The 19,691-nt window shown below is 35.4% G+C and overlaps 1 protein-coding gene across 1 annotated transcript; it reads right to left on the reverse strand.

Moving 5' to 3' along the window:
* Window positions 1-638: 638 nt before the first annotated feature.
* LOC133314789 (probable indole-3-pyruvate monooxygenase YUCCA4) lies at window positions 639-3,138 on the reverse strand. The gene is made up of 4 exons (XM_061516345.1): window positions 2,503-3,138; window positions 2,014-2,262; window positions 1,774-1,896; window positions 639-857 (listed from the first exon to the last, which is right to left on the reverse strand). Exons 1-4 carry the CDS (start codon window positions 3,136-3,138, stop codon window positions 639-641), a joined length of 1,227 nt encoding a protein of 408 aa, XP_061372329.1.
* Window positions 3,139-19,691: the final 16,553 nt, after the last annotated feature.

The following is a 19,691-nucleotide window of genomic DNA, read 5'->3' on the forward strand; positions in this document are numbered from 1 at the left end:
TTGGACTTTCGGCTTATGTTGATATTGAAAAATAGTGTAAATTTTAACGTGACCCTAATTTTCAATGATGAATAAACTTCACAAAAATTACTATTAGCCAATATGCTCCCATAGCATGCTGTAAAGTTCAGAAAAGATCATGAGGAGGAAGATTCTAGCTATCAAACCAAAGTCAAAATTGAAAAGACCTTCTACAATTCTACGGTCAAAATTTTACTAGAATCATGAATAAAAATTATGAACGTGAAATCATGAATTTTTAAGATCTAATTGTGTTCCTGTACGATGAACCCTAAGGTAGAAGATACAAATTTATACTTAAAATAAAATCTGTGTATGTAGTAAACCATCACTCATTGCTGGTACTTTACTTGATTATTTATTTTGGGTACGGCTGCACTTTATTTGAACCAAGGTACCATTCCATTTATGAAACTGTTTTGTACAAAGCTAAAACATGAGTAGCTAGAAAAGCGTATGCTCCTAAATACAAAATTGTACATACACAGAAAACCAAGGAAAAAGGGTGAAAAAATTAAAAAGAAAGAAAAACTTAGCACAATGCCAAGGTTATCCTAACTCCCTATTCTTTTTTCTTCTAAACAAATAAAAACTTGCACATCTTATTGGGGTAAGGACTAAGAATTCTTGAGTAGGATGATCTGTGAATCACAGTAACTCTTGTCCTTAACAGTTATCCACTGTTCAGCTATGTCTTTAGCAATTTTGATAGCATCAGAGGACGTTCCATGAAGACCTCTTCTTGTGAATCCCACTGTATACAATCCATGCTCTCCTTTCCATCCATCAGGAAAGGGCGTTTTGGGCATTCCATCATCGGTGAAAAATTCACAGCTCTGAAATAAGGAAAGAATAATTTAAATTAACTAACTTGAAAACAAATTTAAGTATTTATTCAAATTTCAATTGACAAGGCGATATAAGCCATAACATACTATAATAAAGAGAATTTACACAGGAAGTTGTAATCTTATAAAAGAATATTAAACATGATGCGTACTTTGGATTTTAATGACGGCATGCATAGTCAGAGACAAGATTTTTTTCAGAGAATGATATGATAGCTTCCTAACCTTACCCACAGGAAAAAGAAAAGTAAATTGAATTACATAAAATAATAAATTTTGAAGCAGAATGAATTGACCAAAGGGTGGCACAGTTTACTCATCAGGTTATCAACACAGCACCACTGCTTCTCTCTTAAGCAAGAAAAAGAGCAGAAACAATACTTTTTAGCCTTTTAGGTGTGACTTTTACAAGTTGAAAACGAGATATTTCAGGATCGATACACATCAGAAACGTCACAGTGAATGCAGAGTTTTAAATCTTGTTAAATAATATACGGAAAAAATATTTTCTACTTTTAAAAGAGAAAATTTTCTCCTAGACTCGTAGCACAAGTGGATCCCACTTAGAATTTTTTTCTTTCCACTATTTTATAGGCCCCACTTATACTATGTGTCTTTAGTAGGAAAAAAAATTTATCCTTTAAAAGGAGAAAATGTTTTCTCATAATATATTAATACGAGGAAAATGATGCACACAAATACATTATTTAAAAAAAAAAAAAAAAGTTAATAGAACCCAGCACAGACCCCAAACAGATTTTATTCTTTATCTTTTGCATGAGGAAAAGAAGACATTTGTAGGTTTCTACTCCCTGCATGTGTCCCCAGCATAGATAGTGATAGATCATAAGTGCTTCATAATAAGATAGAGCAAAAAACGCAACAGAACAGGTCAACTTTTAACCTTGAGCCAAGAAGGCACGTTGCTCTTGTATCCTGTTGCCAATATTATAGCATCAAATTCCTCTTTTTTTCCATCCATAAATTTTGCACCATTCCTTGTTATCTCCTTCACCCCTCCCATCACCTGCAAAACCCTATCCAATCTTAGCCTCAAGACATGCCAAAATTTTGAAGTGCTCCTAGCTTTTGCAAGTAAAATACACCTGAATCAAGAAAATGGGGTCCTTTAACTATATTATACCTTAATGTTACCGGATTTTATTTGTGCTAGTTGACCAACATCAAGGACAGGGGTTTTTCCAGTTGCAAGTTTGAGCTCGATTGGACCAGTTTTGGGCCTCTTGATGCCATAGTGATTGGTGTTGCCCAAAATAAAGTTAGCAACGAGCAAGAGTAACTTGTCTACTAATTTTAGTGGAAACCATTTATTGAGTGCCATAGCTATTCCAAATGTTGAGAAGCCAAATATATCCCTAGGAAGAACATGTACCTTGCATCATTTAATTTGCACCAAAGTCAGCAAAAAAGAAAAAAGAAAAAGAAAAAGGACACTTCCAAGTTTGATGATTAGTTTCCCAAATGGGTAAAAAAGAAAAAACATATATGATGTCAATTTCAGTACTGAAAAAATTATGTGCATGTCATGATTAATTAATAACAATAACAAAGACTAGCATTTGCCAAGAGCTTAATATTGAAGGAAAGAGGAAGGAAAAAAAACAGAACTTACTGTATTTCTCGCAACCATGTGAGGGACAGCATTGTGCCTACAAAGGTCCAAACTTGCTTCCATTCCGGAATTGCCACAACCAATCACCAAAACCTTTTGGTTTTTGTAGTCAGAACCAGACTTATAGACAATGGTGTGAGAAATGGGACCATGAAACAAATCCATCCCTGGAATTCTAGGAATAACAGGCTCAGCATTTTCACCTGTGGCAACTACAAGCCACGGGGAAATGTACTCAAAATCTTGAGTTCGAACCACCCAAATTTCAGAACTTGGATCGAACTCAGCACTGTGAACAGTTTGGTTGAACTTGGGTTGAATGGAGAAGTGTGATGCATAGGACTCCATGTATGAGATGAACTGGTACTTAGTGGGGTACTTTGGGAAACCTTGAGGGAAACCCATTAATGGAAGCTCGCAAAACTCTTTTGGAAGGTGTAGTTTGAGACGGTCATAAGTTCTGTTTTGCCACAGAGAAGCTATGCAGTCACTCCTCTCAAGAATCACACTTGGTACTCCATGTTGAGAGAGACAAGCAGCTACGGCTATACCTGAGGGTCCAGCTCCTACAATGATAGGTCCATGAACCCACACACACTTTGCTTGCTCTTTTTCTTGTTCTTTGCAAGAACCCATGTAAGAAAAAATCCACCCCAAAAAAGCAAACAAGGTAAAGAGAAACCTCTGTTTTTTTTTCTTCCTTTTTTTACTTTACAACCTAGTATGCTTGGGAATATAAAGAGTTAGGAAAGATGATGGCGTGAAGTGAAGTGAAGCGGGAAATTCGTCAACTAAAGAGTTTAAATGCATGAAAAGAAGGGAGAGAGAGAAGAGAAGAAAAAAGAAAAAAAAGATTTTTTGAGCAGTGAGAGGATATTGGGTGGGGGAGATGGGTGTAATTGAGGCGTGAGGGTTAAGGAAATGATTTGATTCTCTTTCTCAAGGTTTTTTCTTCTCAGCAGATAGATGGGGAGGCAATGGTGAAAATAGATGATATACAAATACATTTATGCATGCCATTTTTTTTAATTTCTTTTTTACATTTGATTTTGTTAGAACGACGGGCAGTCTATAATACACGGACACTGACATGCCGACACGTTAATTTTAAAAAATGACATATTTTAATATGTTGGAACATGTTTTGATATTAAATAATATAATTTATATTTAATACATATAACAGTTTATAATAAATCATATAACCAATCAAATATTCGAATTTTATAACATAAATCTAAAATAAAAAAAATTCGTACCTTGTTAATTTTTCATGTCAAATTTCATAATAAAAAAAAATTAATTTAAAAATAATTTTTTTTATTTTTAGTTAATAAAAAAATTAAGACTAAGAAAAAAAAAATATATCAAAGCGTTATCACGTATCAAAAAAAATTGACTGCATATCAAAAAAAAATATGTCCAAAAATTAATCACGTGTTCTAAAATATTGACCGCTTTAAGTAAAAAAAACAGTATCGGAGTATCAGAGCTCGCAGCCGCTCAACTCATACACATCAGCTACAAATATTTGTTTCTTAACTTTGTCAGTACTCTGTGGTCCTTTTTATTCACCCCCCTTATTGACAACTTGTATTTACTATTTAGTATCAACCAACCCGTTTTCAATAACTGTTATTTGAAGGAGAGGGGTGGAAGAAAAAAAAGAAAGAAAGCAAAAGCTGTACTCTTTTTTGGTGAAAATTTTACTGAGGTAAATACATTCATTATGCAGCTTTGGTAAACGCAACTTCCCAACTACAAATACTATTGTGATGATACGCATTAAAATATGTGTATGTGTTTTGGGTTTGTAATATTTTGCATTTATATGACTGTTTCCAAAAGATGGAGGGTGAGAAGGGAGACACTGGATGCATTGGGGAGTCCAAATTGGGAATAAATGTTTAGTATTATTCTTGTAGCAAGATTCAGTCTATCTTATCAATAAGAGCATTACACATCATGTGAGAGAGAAAAAATTTGACAGAGAAAAGAAAACTTTAGCTGACATGTAACATTTCTATTGGTGAGATGTACTGAATCTTTGATACAACAATAACACTAAAATTTTATTCGTAAATTGGCACTATATAGAGTGGAGAGTGACGAGTGATGCAACTTACGAAACAAAAGGTGTGTCAGGAAGTGGCGCGTGGGGTCGGAAGTGCACAGATACAGAAAGTGGAAGCGGTCTGTGTTTTGTAGATATGGAGAAGCCAAAACGACGGAAATTTCTTTGTTGTTTATTTGTTTTGTTTTTATCAAATTAATAATAAATAATTTATTTTAAAATTAAAAAAAAAAATAATTTAATATAAAATAAGACACGTGTCATATTATAATATGATTAAAAGATGTACCGAACTTTTGATGCATACGAAGTACCAAAGATATTGGCACGACGACGCACAAAGAAACTTGTTGCATGTTGGGAAACAGCGTGGATACTTTCTTTGCTCGACAAACGTCCCATTTTTGGTTCTATTTAAGATGCTTTCTTTATAAAATGTTTAATAGTTATTAGTTGGATATAGTAAATTTCTAAATATTTATTACGAATTATTATTCCTAAATATTTAACATCAAATAAAATAATCAGCGTGCGTCGCAGCTGCCGGTTTTGCTATTCATAGTGTAGGTTGATCGGTCCCCATCCCATTCCTCTAATTCACTATTTAGATTTTAATAACAATTTTTCTTTCTACTTTACCAATAAAAAAGGATCTTCTAAATTAAAGCGATACTTTCACTTTATTCAAAAAATGTAACCTCTTAAATAATTAGTATTATTATAGTTAAATATGTTTTTAATTTAAGTATAAGTGATAAAATCTCGTATAGTGAAAAATAAACTAAGCATGATATATATAAATGAGATGATTCATAAATCTAATAGTAGATCAAAATTATATTTAAATTTTAATATATTTACTTAGGGATAGGATATTGTGACACCCAAATTATGTTACACCCATGTGACACCCAGTCAATCTCACCGTTAGATCGCTTATGTTGATCCAACGGTTATATTTATTTCCATCTTTGTATGGTCATGATTTCTCAAATTTAATATTTTATATTTATTTCTACCTTTGTATGGTTATGATTTCCCATATTTAATGCTTTCAATTTAAATTTGGGAAATCATGACCATACTAAGATGGAAATAAATATAACCGTTGGATCAACATAAGCGATCTAACGATGAGATTGACTGGGTGTCACATGGGTGTAACATAACTTGGATGTCACAATATCCTATCCCATTTACTTATATCTCTATAACGTGAGTAGTTCTAGTAACAACAATTTCGCTAGAAGACACATATACGAAAGATATGATTACAAAATCGCGGGGGGAGGGGATGCCATCTAAATACGGAGGTAACTATGTCTAATCGATCGTCTATAAATTTAATCGAAACTGGGTTATAAATTGGGTAAAAAATGTCAATACTCGTTTGAATTTTATAATTCTCATTTAACATGAGAATTCAAATTTTCCTACATACTATTCGATTTCCGTACTGACATGGGTCCTACATATAATTTTTTCTTACACCTGGGTTTCACATACTTTTTATCTCTACAACATGAGAATTGAATTCTCATTTAACATGAGAAAATCAAACCCCTACTCGTTTATATTATTATGGCGCGTATTAGAAGAAACTTTTGGAGCCAGATATCCAACAAGAAATTCAAAGATTTAGTTTTAAATTCATCGGCTCTTACCTTGTTTTTTTGCATTGACTTGTTTCACGACTGATATACAACTAATCACATACTCAATAAACTCAACTAATAGTATTGCGTGACTCAAATATACTACACATTAAAGCTAGCTACTTTAAGTATATTGTACCTACTTTAAGCATATTGAGTCAAAACAAGCTAGCTCATGTGTGGGAATATCTTTAAGATGATCCGGAAAGAGACTTTATATCGATTCTCAGAATTTGTCTTCCATTTCAACATAACTGCTGTTTTGAAAGAAGAAAAAAAAGTAATTTAGTTATCGCTTAAAAAATCAAGAAAGTGTTTATTATGATTTTACAACTATTTATTTTTATTAGATAATAAAAAGAACACTAGTGAAAGATAATACTTTAAGTATTTCAATTTTTAATAAAGAGTAATGAGTCAAATATCATTATATTTTTCTAAAAGTACAACTATTTAATTTTTTTTATTCTTTGTATATTACATTTAATAATTGAAATTTTGTAATAGAGGTAATTTCTAACCCCATAATAATAAATAACCACATATTATTGGGCTCACTTTTAAAAGATGATTTTGTTACATAATATTTATAACATATATATATATATATATATATATATATAACATCTATATGTATATATATATATATGTGGGGTTTACATTTCTGCAGTTGTTGTACGTGCAGCAATCAAATACTTGCCATATATATATATATTATATATTTGAAAACATTAAATGCGGGGAATCATAACAATACAAAAGATAAAAGCATTAAATGTGAGGAATCATAACCATACACCTGTCGTTGCTGTACGTAAAGTGGCTGCAGAAATAATTTTACCTATACATATATATATAAAGTAGAGTGTTATTAATCTCATATTAAAGAAGGTAAGTTATCTCATGTCATATAGATAAATATGTAGATCCCACTATTTGTAAATAAAAAAAGGGTTTTATAATTCTTATTCAACATGAAAATTAAAATTTTTCTACACACCATTCGATTTCCGTGCTGACATGGGTCCTACATATAATTTTTTTCTAACATATGGGCCCCACATGTTTTTTTTGTCTCTATAAGACTATAACATAAGATTTCAATTTTCATTCAACATGAGAATTATAAAATCCATAAAAAAAACAAGAAGAAACTCAAGGAACCTACCTTTTTATTTATGTAGGAGAAAAAAGTTGTCTCCTTCGAGTTGAGAAAGAGATAAATCATGAAGGAGAGAGAGTGGACAAAAAAAAAATATAAATCTCACATCTTTGTGAAAATGAAATGACATAAATTATGTCATTTAAAAGAACAAATACATAACACAAAAATTACATAGAACATGACTAGCGATCGAGTGGCCAAATATTTTAAAGAAAGGTACATACGTGTTGTCTATTATTCTTAATTTAATAACCGGAATCATTACTTTAATATATAATATCTATTTTCAGGGTGGGTGATGGTGCATAACCAAGAATTTTTCCCTACATCATTCCGATTAAAGGTTTTTGTTGGAGTCATCTTGCTTGTCCTTTTAATTTTGTTGGTGCATAGCAGGAATTCATTATCCCTTCTTTTCTACCAAACTAAAAGATTCTTACACTATTTTAATCCCTCCGTTAGGTTTAAATGATCCTTGATCCAACTAATTGGTAACACTTGCTTCTTTTATAGATGAATTAGTCAACGAGATTAAGGCCGATTTATGGTACTCTTTGGCGTCAATTAACAATTAAGATGTGATATGTCTTGAATCTAAATCATAGTATCAAACCCCTTTATTTTTATTATAATTCTCAATAACAATACAAGAAGCAAGCACAAGGTTTATATACTCTCAAATGGAAAGAAAAAGACAGACGGAAAGACAAAGATTTAGAACCTATAAAGGTCCTTAAAGTGGCTGCGAGCATCGAGCGGGTGAGATAAAATCTTACTATTGAGAAAGGATAAATGTATAAAACTAGCAACATGTGGGACGTGTGGGGTGTTGATATTGGTGCGCGAATAAGGATATCACAATAATAAGCCTATCCGTCTAAGCTCGTAGATGTCTAGAGAAGAAGAGACATGCATAATCAAACTATAATCAATGAATAAATCAAATTCGTCTCCTTGAAAAAAATAGGGGTGTAAATGGCTTAGACCGGACCTTTGGCCTAACTTATGTTAGGTTAGGCTAAGTCTATTAAATATAATTAAATAGAGTAGATTTAAATTTTTAAAAAAACTTATTTAAAAAATAGGTCACAAATTTTTTTTACACGTCGGCCCTATAAGTTTACAAGTCAACCTATATCATATTATTTATTTAAATAAAGTTATTATTTTAATAATTTTGAATAATAAAATAATATTCTTTTATTATTCAAAATTATTTTTTAATTATTGAATGTTTAATAGGTTTAAACAGGTTAACAGACCTAGGTAAAAGTTTTTTATTTTTTAAATATAGATCAAGTCATACTTGTAATTTGAACTTATATAAAACTAATGGAAATGGATCCTCTAATGTGCCAAAAAAACATGATATGGTCATGTGGGAAGATCACAGTCATACAAAGATAAATAAACGGTTATGATTTCGTAACTACCTATTTTATCATTTTTTTTTCTCTCCTTCTTTTTTACCATTGATCTACCTTTGTATGGTTATGATTTCCCACATTACATGGTCATGTGAATTTTCACATTAGAGGATCCAGATCCAAAACTAATAGGTTCAAATTAGATCTAAAATATTTTATATAAAAAAATTTAGATTATTTAAACCAAATTTTAACTTAATCTATTTACACCGGCTGTTCAATAAATACAAGATAGTGTTTGGATACGGGATCTATGAAAACAGGTATTTGGATTCACTTGGTAGAAAATCTACCACCAATAATGATATCTAGGGAGCGACAGGGATCTTTCATGGAATATACATTGAATTTTTTAATCTGTTTGTACTTCGATGGTCACCAATTTCTTAAAATTTAAATTAATTAAATGTTAAATATTGTGGAATATATATTGGTATTGTATAGTTTTTTTTTATTCGACTCGAATGAATTATGTTAAATTTACAGGTCCAATAATAAGTTTTCTGAAATGAATAAATTAACAGTTAATGTTATTATAAGAAGTAAAACTTTTTGATGTCTTTTAGCCGTTCGTAACTATATACTCTAGAAAGTACATAATTATAATATTAAAATTATATATATTTTTTTTTCACTTTTTAGGTTTGCCGACAGTTTCTCAAGAGAAAAAAATATAACTTTAATATTATAATTATGTATTTTCCGGAATATATTGTTATAAACAGGTAAAAGGACAAATCATTTTCCCTATATAAGAAGGGAAAAGTAAATCTTATGTTGTAGGAGAATTCAAATCCCATGTCATAGATACATTAAGTGTGGGACCCATCTATTTAAAAAAAATAAAAAACAAAAAAAATGAGTGGCACACCTTTTTATGGAGTGTGTAGGAAGGGTTTGTTTTCTCATGCAACATGAGAAAAACAAACCCCATATAAGAATATAACTCTATTCTTAAATGGAGGTCGTGCGCTTTTTTGGGTATGTTCTATGGGAAATTATTTTCTCATACAGTAAAAGAAAGTTACCTTATGTTCAGTAGCGGAGCCAGAAGTAAAACTCAGCTGAGGCCAACAGACCCAACCATATAGAATTCAGTCGATGCCAATATTGTATTATTTATAAAAACTCAACTAGTGTTGAGGTTGTATCATAATTTTTAAAGAAAATTTGTATAATTTTTAAAATTAGCTGGTGCCAAGGCACCACCTAAACAAGAAGTGGCTCCACCACTGCTTATGTTATAGATACATTGCTAAATATACCTTGTTATTTTTATTTTTTTAACACATGTACGTTGGGACCCACCATGTGTTGGGTCTATGATATGAGAGAGAATATCTCCTACAATATAAGATTAGATACTCCTATACACTATATAGGAAATGAAAGAAAAGGATTATTCATGACTTCATTTTTTTTTTTTTTTGATACATTCATGACTTTATCTTTAAAGTGAATAAGAAGATGCCTATATACTCTTAAATCATTTAATGTGTTACAATCATAATGTATACTATTAAATAAGGAAAAAATTGATATATATATATATATATGTGTGTGTGTGTGTGTGTATTTATATATTGCGCTACACCACATACAATTGAGTTTGATCTAATAACTAATTGATTTTTTTAGTGGAATGGATGTGATTGAGAGACAGTTATGTGAGATACTTCTATGGGATGAAAGTCTGGTGTTGGATGCTCTTGTTTGGCTAGGACAAACGCGGGGTACCTTTAACGAGCTTTAGTTATAATGGATAAGATAATCATATTTGGTCTTCAAGCCTCTATTATATAGTAGTTGGTTATCCTATTTATGCCGCCTTAGGATGGCAGCTTTTAATCTCGTTGGTGTACAGAAGTGACTTTTACTTGCTATTCTGTGCACAAGATGTCGATTTGTGGGCTATATCTTCTTAGTTGAAATTATGTATGTCCCTTAGCTATTTGTTATTAGGGTGGTTGTAGAGTTCTAAGCTTCTAATTAGGGCTGGCAAAAAGGGCTGAGCCCGCCCCGCTCGCTAAACGGGGCGGGGTGGGCTGAGTTTTTCAACCCACCAGCTCGCCAGCCCATCAAGATCAGCCCCCCACGGGGCGGGCTAGTCCGACAAGCCCGTTTTTTTTTAGGTTACCCAATTGTTGTGTAGCTCCGTGCCTTAGATTTCTCTGCATGCAAGTGGCTTTTTCGAATTGTTGTGGACTGCTCATACAACACTTTGTTACTTGTTTTGTTACTCTGTTTTACCCATATATGATTTTATTTTATTTTTTTATTTTTGGATTGAAAGATGCATATTTATATGCAGATTATTAAACACTGGTCTTCTTGGTTTCATATGCATATTAGGATTTTATGCAGATTTTTTATGCTTTTATGCACATTTTTATGTGTTTTTATGCAGATTTTAATTTTTTGTATTTTATTTTTATGATTTTTTTAGGCGGGTTGGCCCGTAACCCGTCAGCCAACTCATAAAACGGGCCGGGTTGCTCAATTCAACCCATTTTGTCAAAACGGGTCGGGGCGGGCTGGCCCATATTGCCAACCGTACTTCTAATATCATAATTGTACGCTTGTGGGATGATGCATTTAAGTCTAGGTTTTTGAGTCTGTCGAGTCATTTATGAGTGTGGTCTTACATCTTGTATGAGATAGGTTAATATCAATATGAAAGATGTAACTCTTGTCTAATTTTTTTATCATAAAAGTAGGTATTCATATATTTTTTATTTAATTATCACTTATTGGTGGAGTATGATTCGACGCGAGAAGAAAAAAAATTTAGATTCCCTTAAGACATGAATAACAGTATTGGTTCAAAATAAGACAACATATAAATAGAAGGGGAAAATGTGTGTCGTTTTAAAAGATATAAAGTTGTGTCATTTTAAGTGAGAGAAAGAGATAGATATAGGGAGAGAGAGTGGACAAAAAAAATTAAAGATGTGGGTCTCATCTCTTTGTGAGAGTAAAAAGATATAAATTGTGTCATTTAAAATGACAAACATTTTTCTCTAAATAGAAATATAAATGAAAAAAAATAAGAGTACAATTTAATTAAAAGAAGAAAAAGAGGACAAAATGGACAAGTACGTCCTGATATAACCCCGACATGTTCAGCCCTAATTGGGGGGCCAATTGAAGTTATCCTAAAGCTAGCATATGAGCTGACAAAAGAAAACACTTTGGGTATTTAACTTTGCATAATGACAGATAGTTGTGTTGGAAACTCGGTTCCCTCAACTCGGCTCAGAAGCCTTTTTGCGGAAGTCAGTCAACAAGATCCTGAATCTCGTCGATCTTTCCTCGGCCTGAATTTCACCAGGTTGGGCAGCGCAACGGAAAAACAAAATAAAAAGGGGAGAGAGAGAAAGAGAACACAAGCAGATTTTAACGTGGGAAAACCTTCTCCAATGAAGAAGTAAAAACCCTCGGGACCTAGTCCAGTTCAAACATCCACTATGAAAATAATGGATACAAAGAATCAAAATTCACCAAAGTGGTGGTTAACACAACCTCTCCAACAATGGTGATAATCAAACTTCCCTAGAGATGTTTCAATCAAACTCTATCTAGAGATCTCTCAAATACAAAGTTCTAAGTTTTGCTCACAAATCTCTCAAATAATTTTTTCTCAATCTAACCTAGCCTCCACCCACAACTAATGAATATATAGAGGAGGTGAGATCTAGGGTTTAGGGTTTTTAGAAAATCCCTCAATGGGCTTGGTCTTAGCATTGAAGGAGGAAGCCCAACATCTCCCCCTCCGACTTTAATGCGTTGACTTCAGCATCAACCCAGCTCATTCACAACAGTCTTCAAATTTCCTTGTTGGAACCGGCTTTGTCATCATGTTGGACCAATTTTGGTCAGTGTGCACTTTGACGAGTTCGAGCTCTCCACCTTCCACACATCCCAGATCCAGTGATACCTTACATCAGTGTGCTTAGTGCGGGAGTGATAGGTCGAATTCTTCGCAAGATGGATTGCGCTTTGATTGTCACAACCCAGCTCGTACTTGTCTTGATCATGGCCGAGTTCTATGAGAAACTTCTTCATCAACTGCATCTCTTTGCTTGCCTCAGTAGCGGCGATGTACTCAGCCTCGGTTGTCGATAATGCAACACACTTTTGAAGTCTTGATTGCCAAAAGATAGCTCCTCCGACAAATCTCATCATATATCCCGTCGTCGACTTCCTCGAGTCGAAATCTCCCCTTAAATCAGCGTCCAAGTAGCCTTGCAACACGGCTGTGCCTTCTCCAAATCGGAAGCATAAGTTGATCGTACCTCGGTGGTACTTGAAGATCCACTTCAATGCTTCCCAATGTGGATAGATACCGGCTTACCATTCCAACAGCATATGCCAAGTCGAGTCTAGTTCAAACTATTGCATACATCAAGCTTCCGACGACGGATTGATACGGGATCTTCAGCATCTCGTCTTTGTCTTCATCAGATGTCGGACATTGCTTCTGGTTCAGCTTTATGTGTCCGACAAGGGGGTGCTCACTGTTTGACTTTGTCCATGCTGAATATCTTCGGAATCTTCTCAATATACTTCTCTTGACTCAACCACAGTAGCTTCTTTTGTCTATCTCGAATAATCTTGATTCCGAGTATCTGCTTTGCAGGGCCGAGGTCTTTCATTGTGAAGGACGAGCTCAACTCCTTCTTCAGGGCGGCTATCCTCTATTTGTCTTTCCCTACAATAAGCATGTCGTCAACATATAACAACAAAATCTAAAAATCTCTGACCTCATACTTCTTCACAAATACGCAGTGGTCGGCCTCTGTCTTCTCAAACTTGTGGTCAGTCATGAATGATTCAAGCTTCTTGTACCACTGCCGAGGTGCTTGCTTTAATCCATAGAGGCTCTTCTTCAACCGACATACTAAATCTTCTTGGTATGGAGCTCGGAACCCTTCAGGTTGCTCCATATATATCTCTTATTCTAAATCACCATGAAAAAATGTCGTCTTCACGTTCATTTATTCTACCTCGAGATTCATCGAAGCCGCTATAGCTAACACGGTTCGGACCGAGGTCATTTTTACCACATGAGAAAAGATCTCCTCAAAGTCTACTCTTATCTTCTGATTGCAACCTTTCACTACAATCCGGGCTTTGTATCTCGGCTTGTGCCCGTTTTCTTCATTCTTAATCTTGTAGACCTATTAATTTTTCAGAGCTCGTCTTCTTTCTGGCAACTCGGTCAACTCATAAGTCTGATTCTCGTGCTGAGACTTCATCTTGTCTTGCATTGCCTTTTCCCATTCTTCTTTATCTGAGCTCGTCACAGCCTCATCATAACTCTAAGGCTCACCGTCTTCAGCAACAACGATGTATTCATCAGATGAATATCTTGTAGAGGGTCTTCTTTGTGGAGTTGGATATCTCGGTTGTTCTTCATCTTGAGAACCCGGTTCATCATTCTCATCCCGGATCTCATCATCAACTCGAACCTCAGTATCTTGGTCATCATCAGCTTGTTGCTGGTCATCATTTTCATTAATCTCTTGATTTTCTCCCCTGCTTCAGCTCGGATAGGAGGGACGGGTTCTTCACGTCTGACAGTAACCCGGACTTTGGGCTTTGAGATGTCATGAATGGTTTCATCTTCACGAAAGATCATATCTCGACTTCTCACTATCTTCTTATTGATTGGATCCCAAAGTTGAAACCCAAACTCACAACTCGGCGAACCAAGATAAATGCATTCTTTAGTCTATTCATCGAGTTTTCCCTTTCATCTTTAGGGATATGCACGAAAGCCCGACATCCAAATACTTTCAATTGATTATAGGCCGCTTTCCGACCTGTCCAGACTTCTTCTGGAATTTCTCCTTCAAGTGCCCTTGATGGTGAGAGGTTGATCAAGTCAACAGCAGTTCTGACGGCTTCTCCATAGAATTATTTCGGCAATCCAACATTGGATAGCATGCTTCGTACCTTTTCTTCAATAGTCATGTTCATCCGCTCAACAAGTCTATTCAGTTGAGGTGTCTTGGGGGGAGTCTTCTCAAGTCGGATCCTGGCCGTTCTGCAGTATGCATCAAAAGGGCCGCAATACTCACCACCATTGTCTGATTTGACCACCTTCAATTTCTTGCCAGTCTCCATTTCCACCATTGCATGAAATTCTTTAAAGGATTAGAGTACCTGGTCTTTAGACTTCAACAAATATACCCACACTTTGCGAGAATGGTCATCAATGAATGAAACAAAATATTGAGCTCCTCCAAGGGATCTCTCCGACATGGAGCAAACAGTAGTATGAACGAGGTCAAGAATATACCTGCGTCTTCTGAGTTGATTCGGTCTCACAAAAGAAACCCGATGCTGCTTTCCAGCTAGGCAATGCGTGCAACTCTCCAATGCTTGACCTTTCAACCCGGTCAGTAATCTTTTCTTGCTCAGAATTTGGAGCCCTTTCCCGCTCATGTGGCCGAGACGCTTGTGCCATAGCTCCAAGCTAGGTCCATCTCGGACAGAATTGGCTTCTCCACCATTTATCTTTCATTGCATCACTTCAAGGAGCCTTCCTTCTTACCTCGAGCAACAACCAAATTTCCCTTGGTCAAGCATGTGCCCGTTTACTAACCCGGCATCGTCAAGCATGCCTACCGAGATTAGGTTCAATCGCATGCCAGGAATATGCCTTACATCTTTCAACACAAGTCGGCACCCAACATCCGTGGTCAGGGTCACATCACCGACAACGACAATCTTGCTGGTCACTTGATTTTCCATCTTCACGTCTCCAAAATCACCACCTCGGTAAGAGGAGAAAAAACCTTTGCGTGGAGCAACGTTGAAAGAGGCACCAGAGTCAACAATCCAGGTGCAGTCATCATATGCAACATTCAAATAATTATCTTCACCAAGGAGGAATATCTCGGCATCCGGGTTGCAACCACAACAGTGGGCTCTTGTCTTCCCTCTTATTGGGAATAATCTGATTCGGCTTCACAGAGCCGTTCTTCTCGTCATTCTGTAGAGTTCAGCAATCTGGCTTGTTATGACCTGTCTTTCCACAGTAGAAGCACTTCAAATCATATTTCGGATTTGACCGACCTCTGGACTTTTCTCTTCTATCACGATCTTGACCCCGACTCTTGCTTCTACCTCGGGAGTCGAATTTCCCTCTGTTCTCAACAACGTTGGCCTCAGACGTGCTCGAAACACCTCATTCTCTTCTCTTGGGTTCTTCATTCAGGAGACTCTCTGTTACGGCATCCATCTTCAATTTTCCTTTTGGAGCCGAATTACTCAAAGTCACCACCAGAGTATCCCAACTTTCTGGCAACGAGCTCAACAGCAGCAAAGCCTGCATCTCGTCATCAATTTTCATCTCGGCTTTAGACAGGTGATTAACAATACCTTTGTAGGTGTTGAGGTGTTCAATCATGCTCATACCGTCCTTGTATTCCAGCTTCACAAGTCGGCAAACCAGGTGTGCTTTATTCCTGGGAGTCTTCTTCTGAATCATGGACTCCAGCTTCGTCCACAACTCGTACGCGTTCGTGAACTCGGACACGTGCTAAAAGAGGCTCTTGTCAATGTATTTCCTGATTATAGCTACCGCCTTACGACTCAGGATCTCCCACTTCTTATCGGTTTTGCCTGCTGGTCTCTCATTAAGGATAATGGGCTCATGTAAATCTTTGCAGTAGAGACGATCTTGCATCATCGGTCTCCAATAGGTGAAATTGTCTGCAGTCAGCTTGAACATATCTTCGTCATGGGCTATACCACTGGTATCCATCTCGTCTCCCTCAGAACCCGTTGAACTCGAGCTCTGATACCACTGTGGGAAACTCGGTTCCCTACACTCGACTCAAAAGCCTTTTTGCGGAAGTCAGTCAACAAGATCCTGGATCTCGGATCTCAACAATCTTACCTTGGCCTGAATTTCACCAGGTCGGGCAGCGCAGCGGAAAAACAAAATACAAATGGGAGAGAGAGAAAGAGAACACAAGCAGATTTTAACGTGGGAAAACCTTTTCCAATGAAGAAGTAAAAATCCACGGGACCTAATCCAGTTCAAACGTCCACTATGAAAGGGATACAAAGAATCAAAATTCACCAAAGTGGTGGTTAACACAACCTCTCCAACAATGGTGATAATCAAACTTTCCTAGAGATGTTTCGTTCAAACTCTCTATAGAGATCTCTCAAATACAAAGCTCTAAGCTTTGCTCACAAATCTCTCTAATATTTTTTTCTCAACCTAACCTAGCCTCCACCCACAACTAATGAATATATAGAGGAGGTGAGATCTACGGTTTAGGGTTTTTAGAAAACCTCTCAATAAACTTGGGCTTAGCATTGAAGGAGAAAGTCCAACAAATTGAATGCAATAAACTGAAATATGCCAATGAGGCATTGTGCACAAATATTTCTCACAAGTGCTAAGAGTACGTCCTTTCTTATATTGCACCTTTTCAATCGTACACATCGTAAGCTAGCTAGTACAAGAAGATAACAATTCAAATGAGTTTGTTAATGGAGTACGTAGAATGAAATTAATAGCTAAATTGTTTTATATTATTGACATGCAACCAACAACAATTTAATACATACACAGCCTGTCCATGCTATGAAAATTAATATCTATATATGAACGGAATATGCAATGGGAATATGTGTTGTGAAACTGAACAGAGAGATGTGCATTGTGTAGTTCAGTCTGGCACATTGATGCTAACAAGTCCTCATTTAAAAAAGGTCCCCCACCCAAAATAATTAACCTCTTCCTCTGCGCATATGAGGAAGAGCTTGAGAGGGAAACAACAGCAAGTTGTTTACAATATTCACTTGTTTGTTTCAACCAAATGGGTTGGTACCGGGCAGCTGTGAGATCTTGGGGGATAAAACATGCATGAAATAACATCATTTTCGAACCCGTGCTTCTCTTCCTCACATCCTTCTCCTTTCATGACAACAATTACTCATCCATTTAGTCACATCATCTTAATACCATTCAACAATATCTGGCATAACGGACACCCGTTAATTCTCACATGACATGAATATTTGATCTCTAAGTATACATTTTTATGGTTTAATTATTTATTCTATTAGAGATATTAATATAAGATTATTAATCTGATCTTATTTATCAGATTGAGTTATTGGATCTAACCTCACCACTTCATTTTTTAATAAAATTAAATTAGTTAAAATCAGCACAATGCAAGTGCATCATTACCTGCACTCGAAGCCCAAAGGCTTTTGTGTAGGAACATATATTATAAAATTATTAATATGGTCTCATTTCATAACTTAAGCTTTTAAGTTAAATGAGTTATTTACCTATTGAAATTTCAATTATGTATTTTATTTAAAATCATATGATACAAATATTCTTATAAATTTTGAATTTTAACATAGATAATTTATTTTTAGCTGGACTGAAAAAATCAAAATAACATAGTGCACTTAAATTAGCTCAGTACCGCTTGATCCCAATAATAAAGGTATTAATCCACGTTCTAGACTAAATGCACTTTCTGCTCCCAAAAGTCATTTGATTTCGATAGCCTTACAAATTTCCGAACAAATGTATTGATGGGTCTTTTTTCGTTTATGTTAGAGAAATATAAAATCATTAATATAGTCTCACTCAATAGCTTAAGTTTTTAAGTTGAATTGGCGTGAAAAGTTCTGCACTACGTACCTCTCGTTTAGATCATCCCAAAGGTCCATCACCTCATCGAAACATTTGATGAACGGTTGCAATTGTGGATCAATGGTGTTGTGTATCCACTCATTGATCATTGAGTTACACATCTTCTATGTGCATCATTCTTCTTCATTCTCCTTTTCTGGTTTCTTTACGAATCCAGTCACGAATCCCAATTTGTTTTCGCTTTGAGTGCTTTTTTCATGAGCTTTGCCCAATTCTTATAGTTGATTTCTCCTCGCAGCATCACAGTTGTTAGCAGGATCCTTGGGTTATTTGAACTTCCCAGATAAAATGGCGGATCAGGCTCTGACAGCTTCAACTTGTTGCTTCCTTCTTTTGCCATCCTTTGCTAGGCTAGCTTTCACACTTCTTTTCTTTTAGGACTTACACGCTGCGGAAGTGGTATAGGATGCTCTTCGTGAACAGCGTTGACGTGCTTGATGTAATCTTGGTCTATCTTCATGTGGGGCTATGTTCGGTTCTACAAGACTACCCCTATCATCAACATGTCCACTAGGTGGTGATTTTTCTAATGTCACATCCTCTGTGATTTCATTTGTTACTGGCACTGAAGGCACAATGTCTCCAATGTCCTCTACTACAGGAATAACATCAACACCCATTGTAATAGGTAAAGATTGCAAGGTGGGTTGGCATAATTCACTAGTTGATGCTGTAATAAAAGGAAAAGTATCTTCACAAAATTTCATATCCCTGCACACAAAATATTCTTTGGTCTCCAAGTCAAATACTCGCCAACCCTTTTGGCACACTGGATACCCAATAAACAAACATCGGCAAGAGGGAGATGCGAATTTGTCATTGGGTTTAGGTCTCACATTGGCAAAGCACAAACACCGAAAAAATTTCAAGTGATCATAACTTGGTGGAACTCTATATAACAACTTATGTGGTGTACAACCATCAAGGATTTTTGATGGAATTCTATTAATTAGGTGAACTCTTGCAAGCACACTCTCCTCCCAAAAATCAATAAGTAAACCTGCTTGAAATAACAACGCCCTAGACACGTTTAGAATGTGCCTATGTTTTCTCCACGCGACCATTCTGTTCTAGCGTATAAATACACGATGTCTGATGTATTATCCCATTCTCATGATATAATTTCACCAAATTATACGACTTAAATTCAGTCCCATTATCATACCCA

Source organism: Gastrolobium bilobum, unplaced genomic scaffold, assembly GCF_033153095.1.
Source record: "Gastrolobium bilobum isolate Gb01-03AN ecotype WA unplaced genomic scaffold, APGP_CSIRO_Gbil_v1 utg18562, whole genome shotgun sequence".
In the NCBI taxonomy this organism is placed as follows: domain Eukaryota; kingdom Viridiplantae; phylum Streptophyta; class Magnoliopsida; order Fabales; family Fabaceae; genus Gastrolobium; species Gastrolobium bilobum.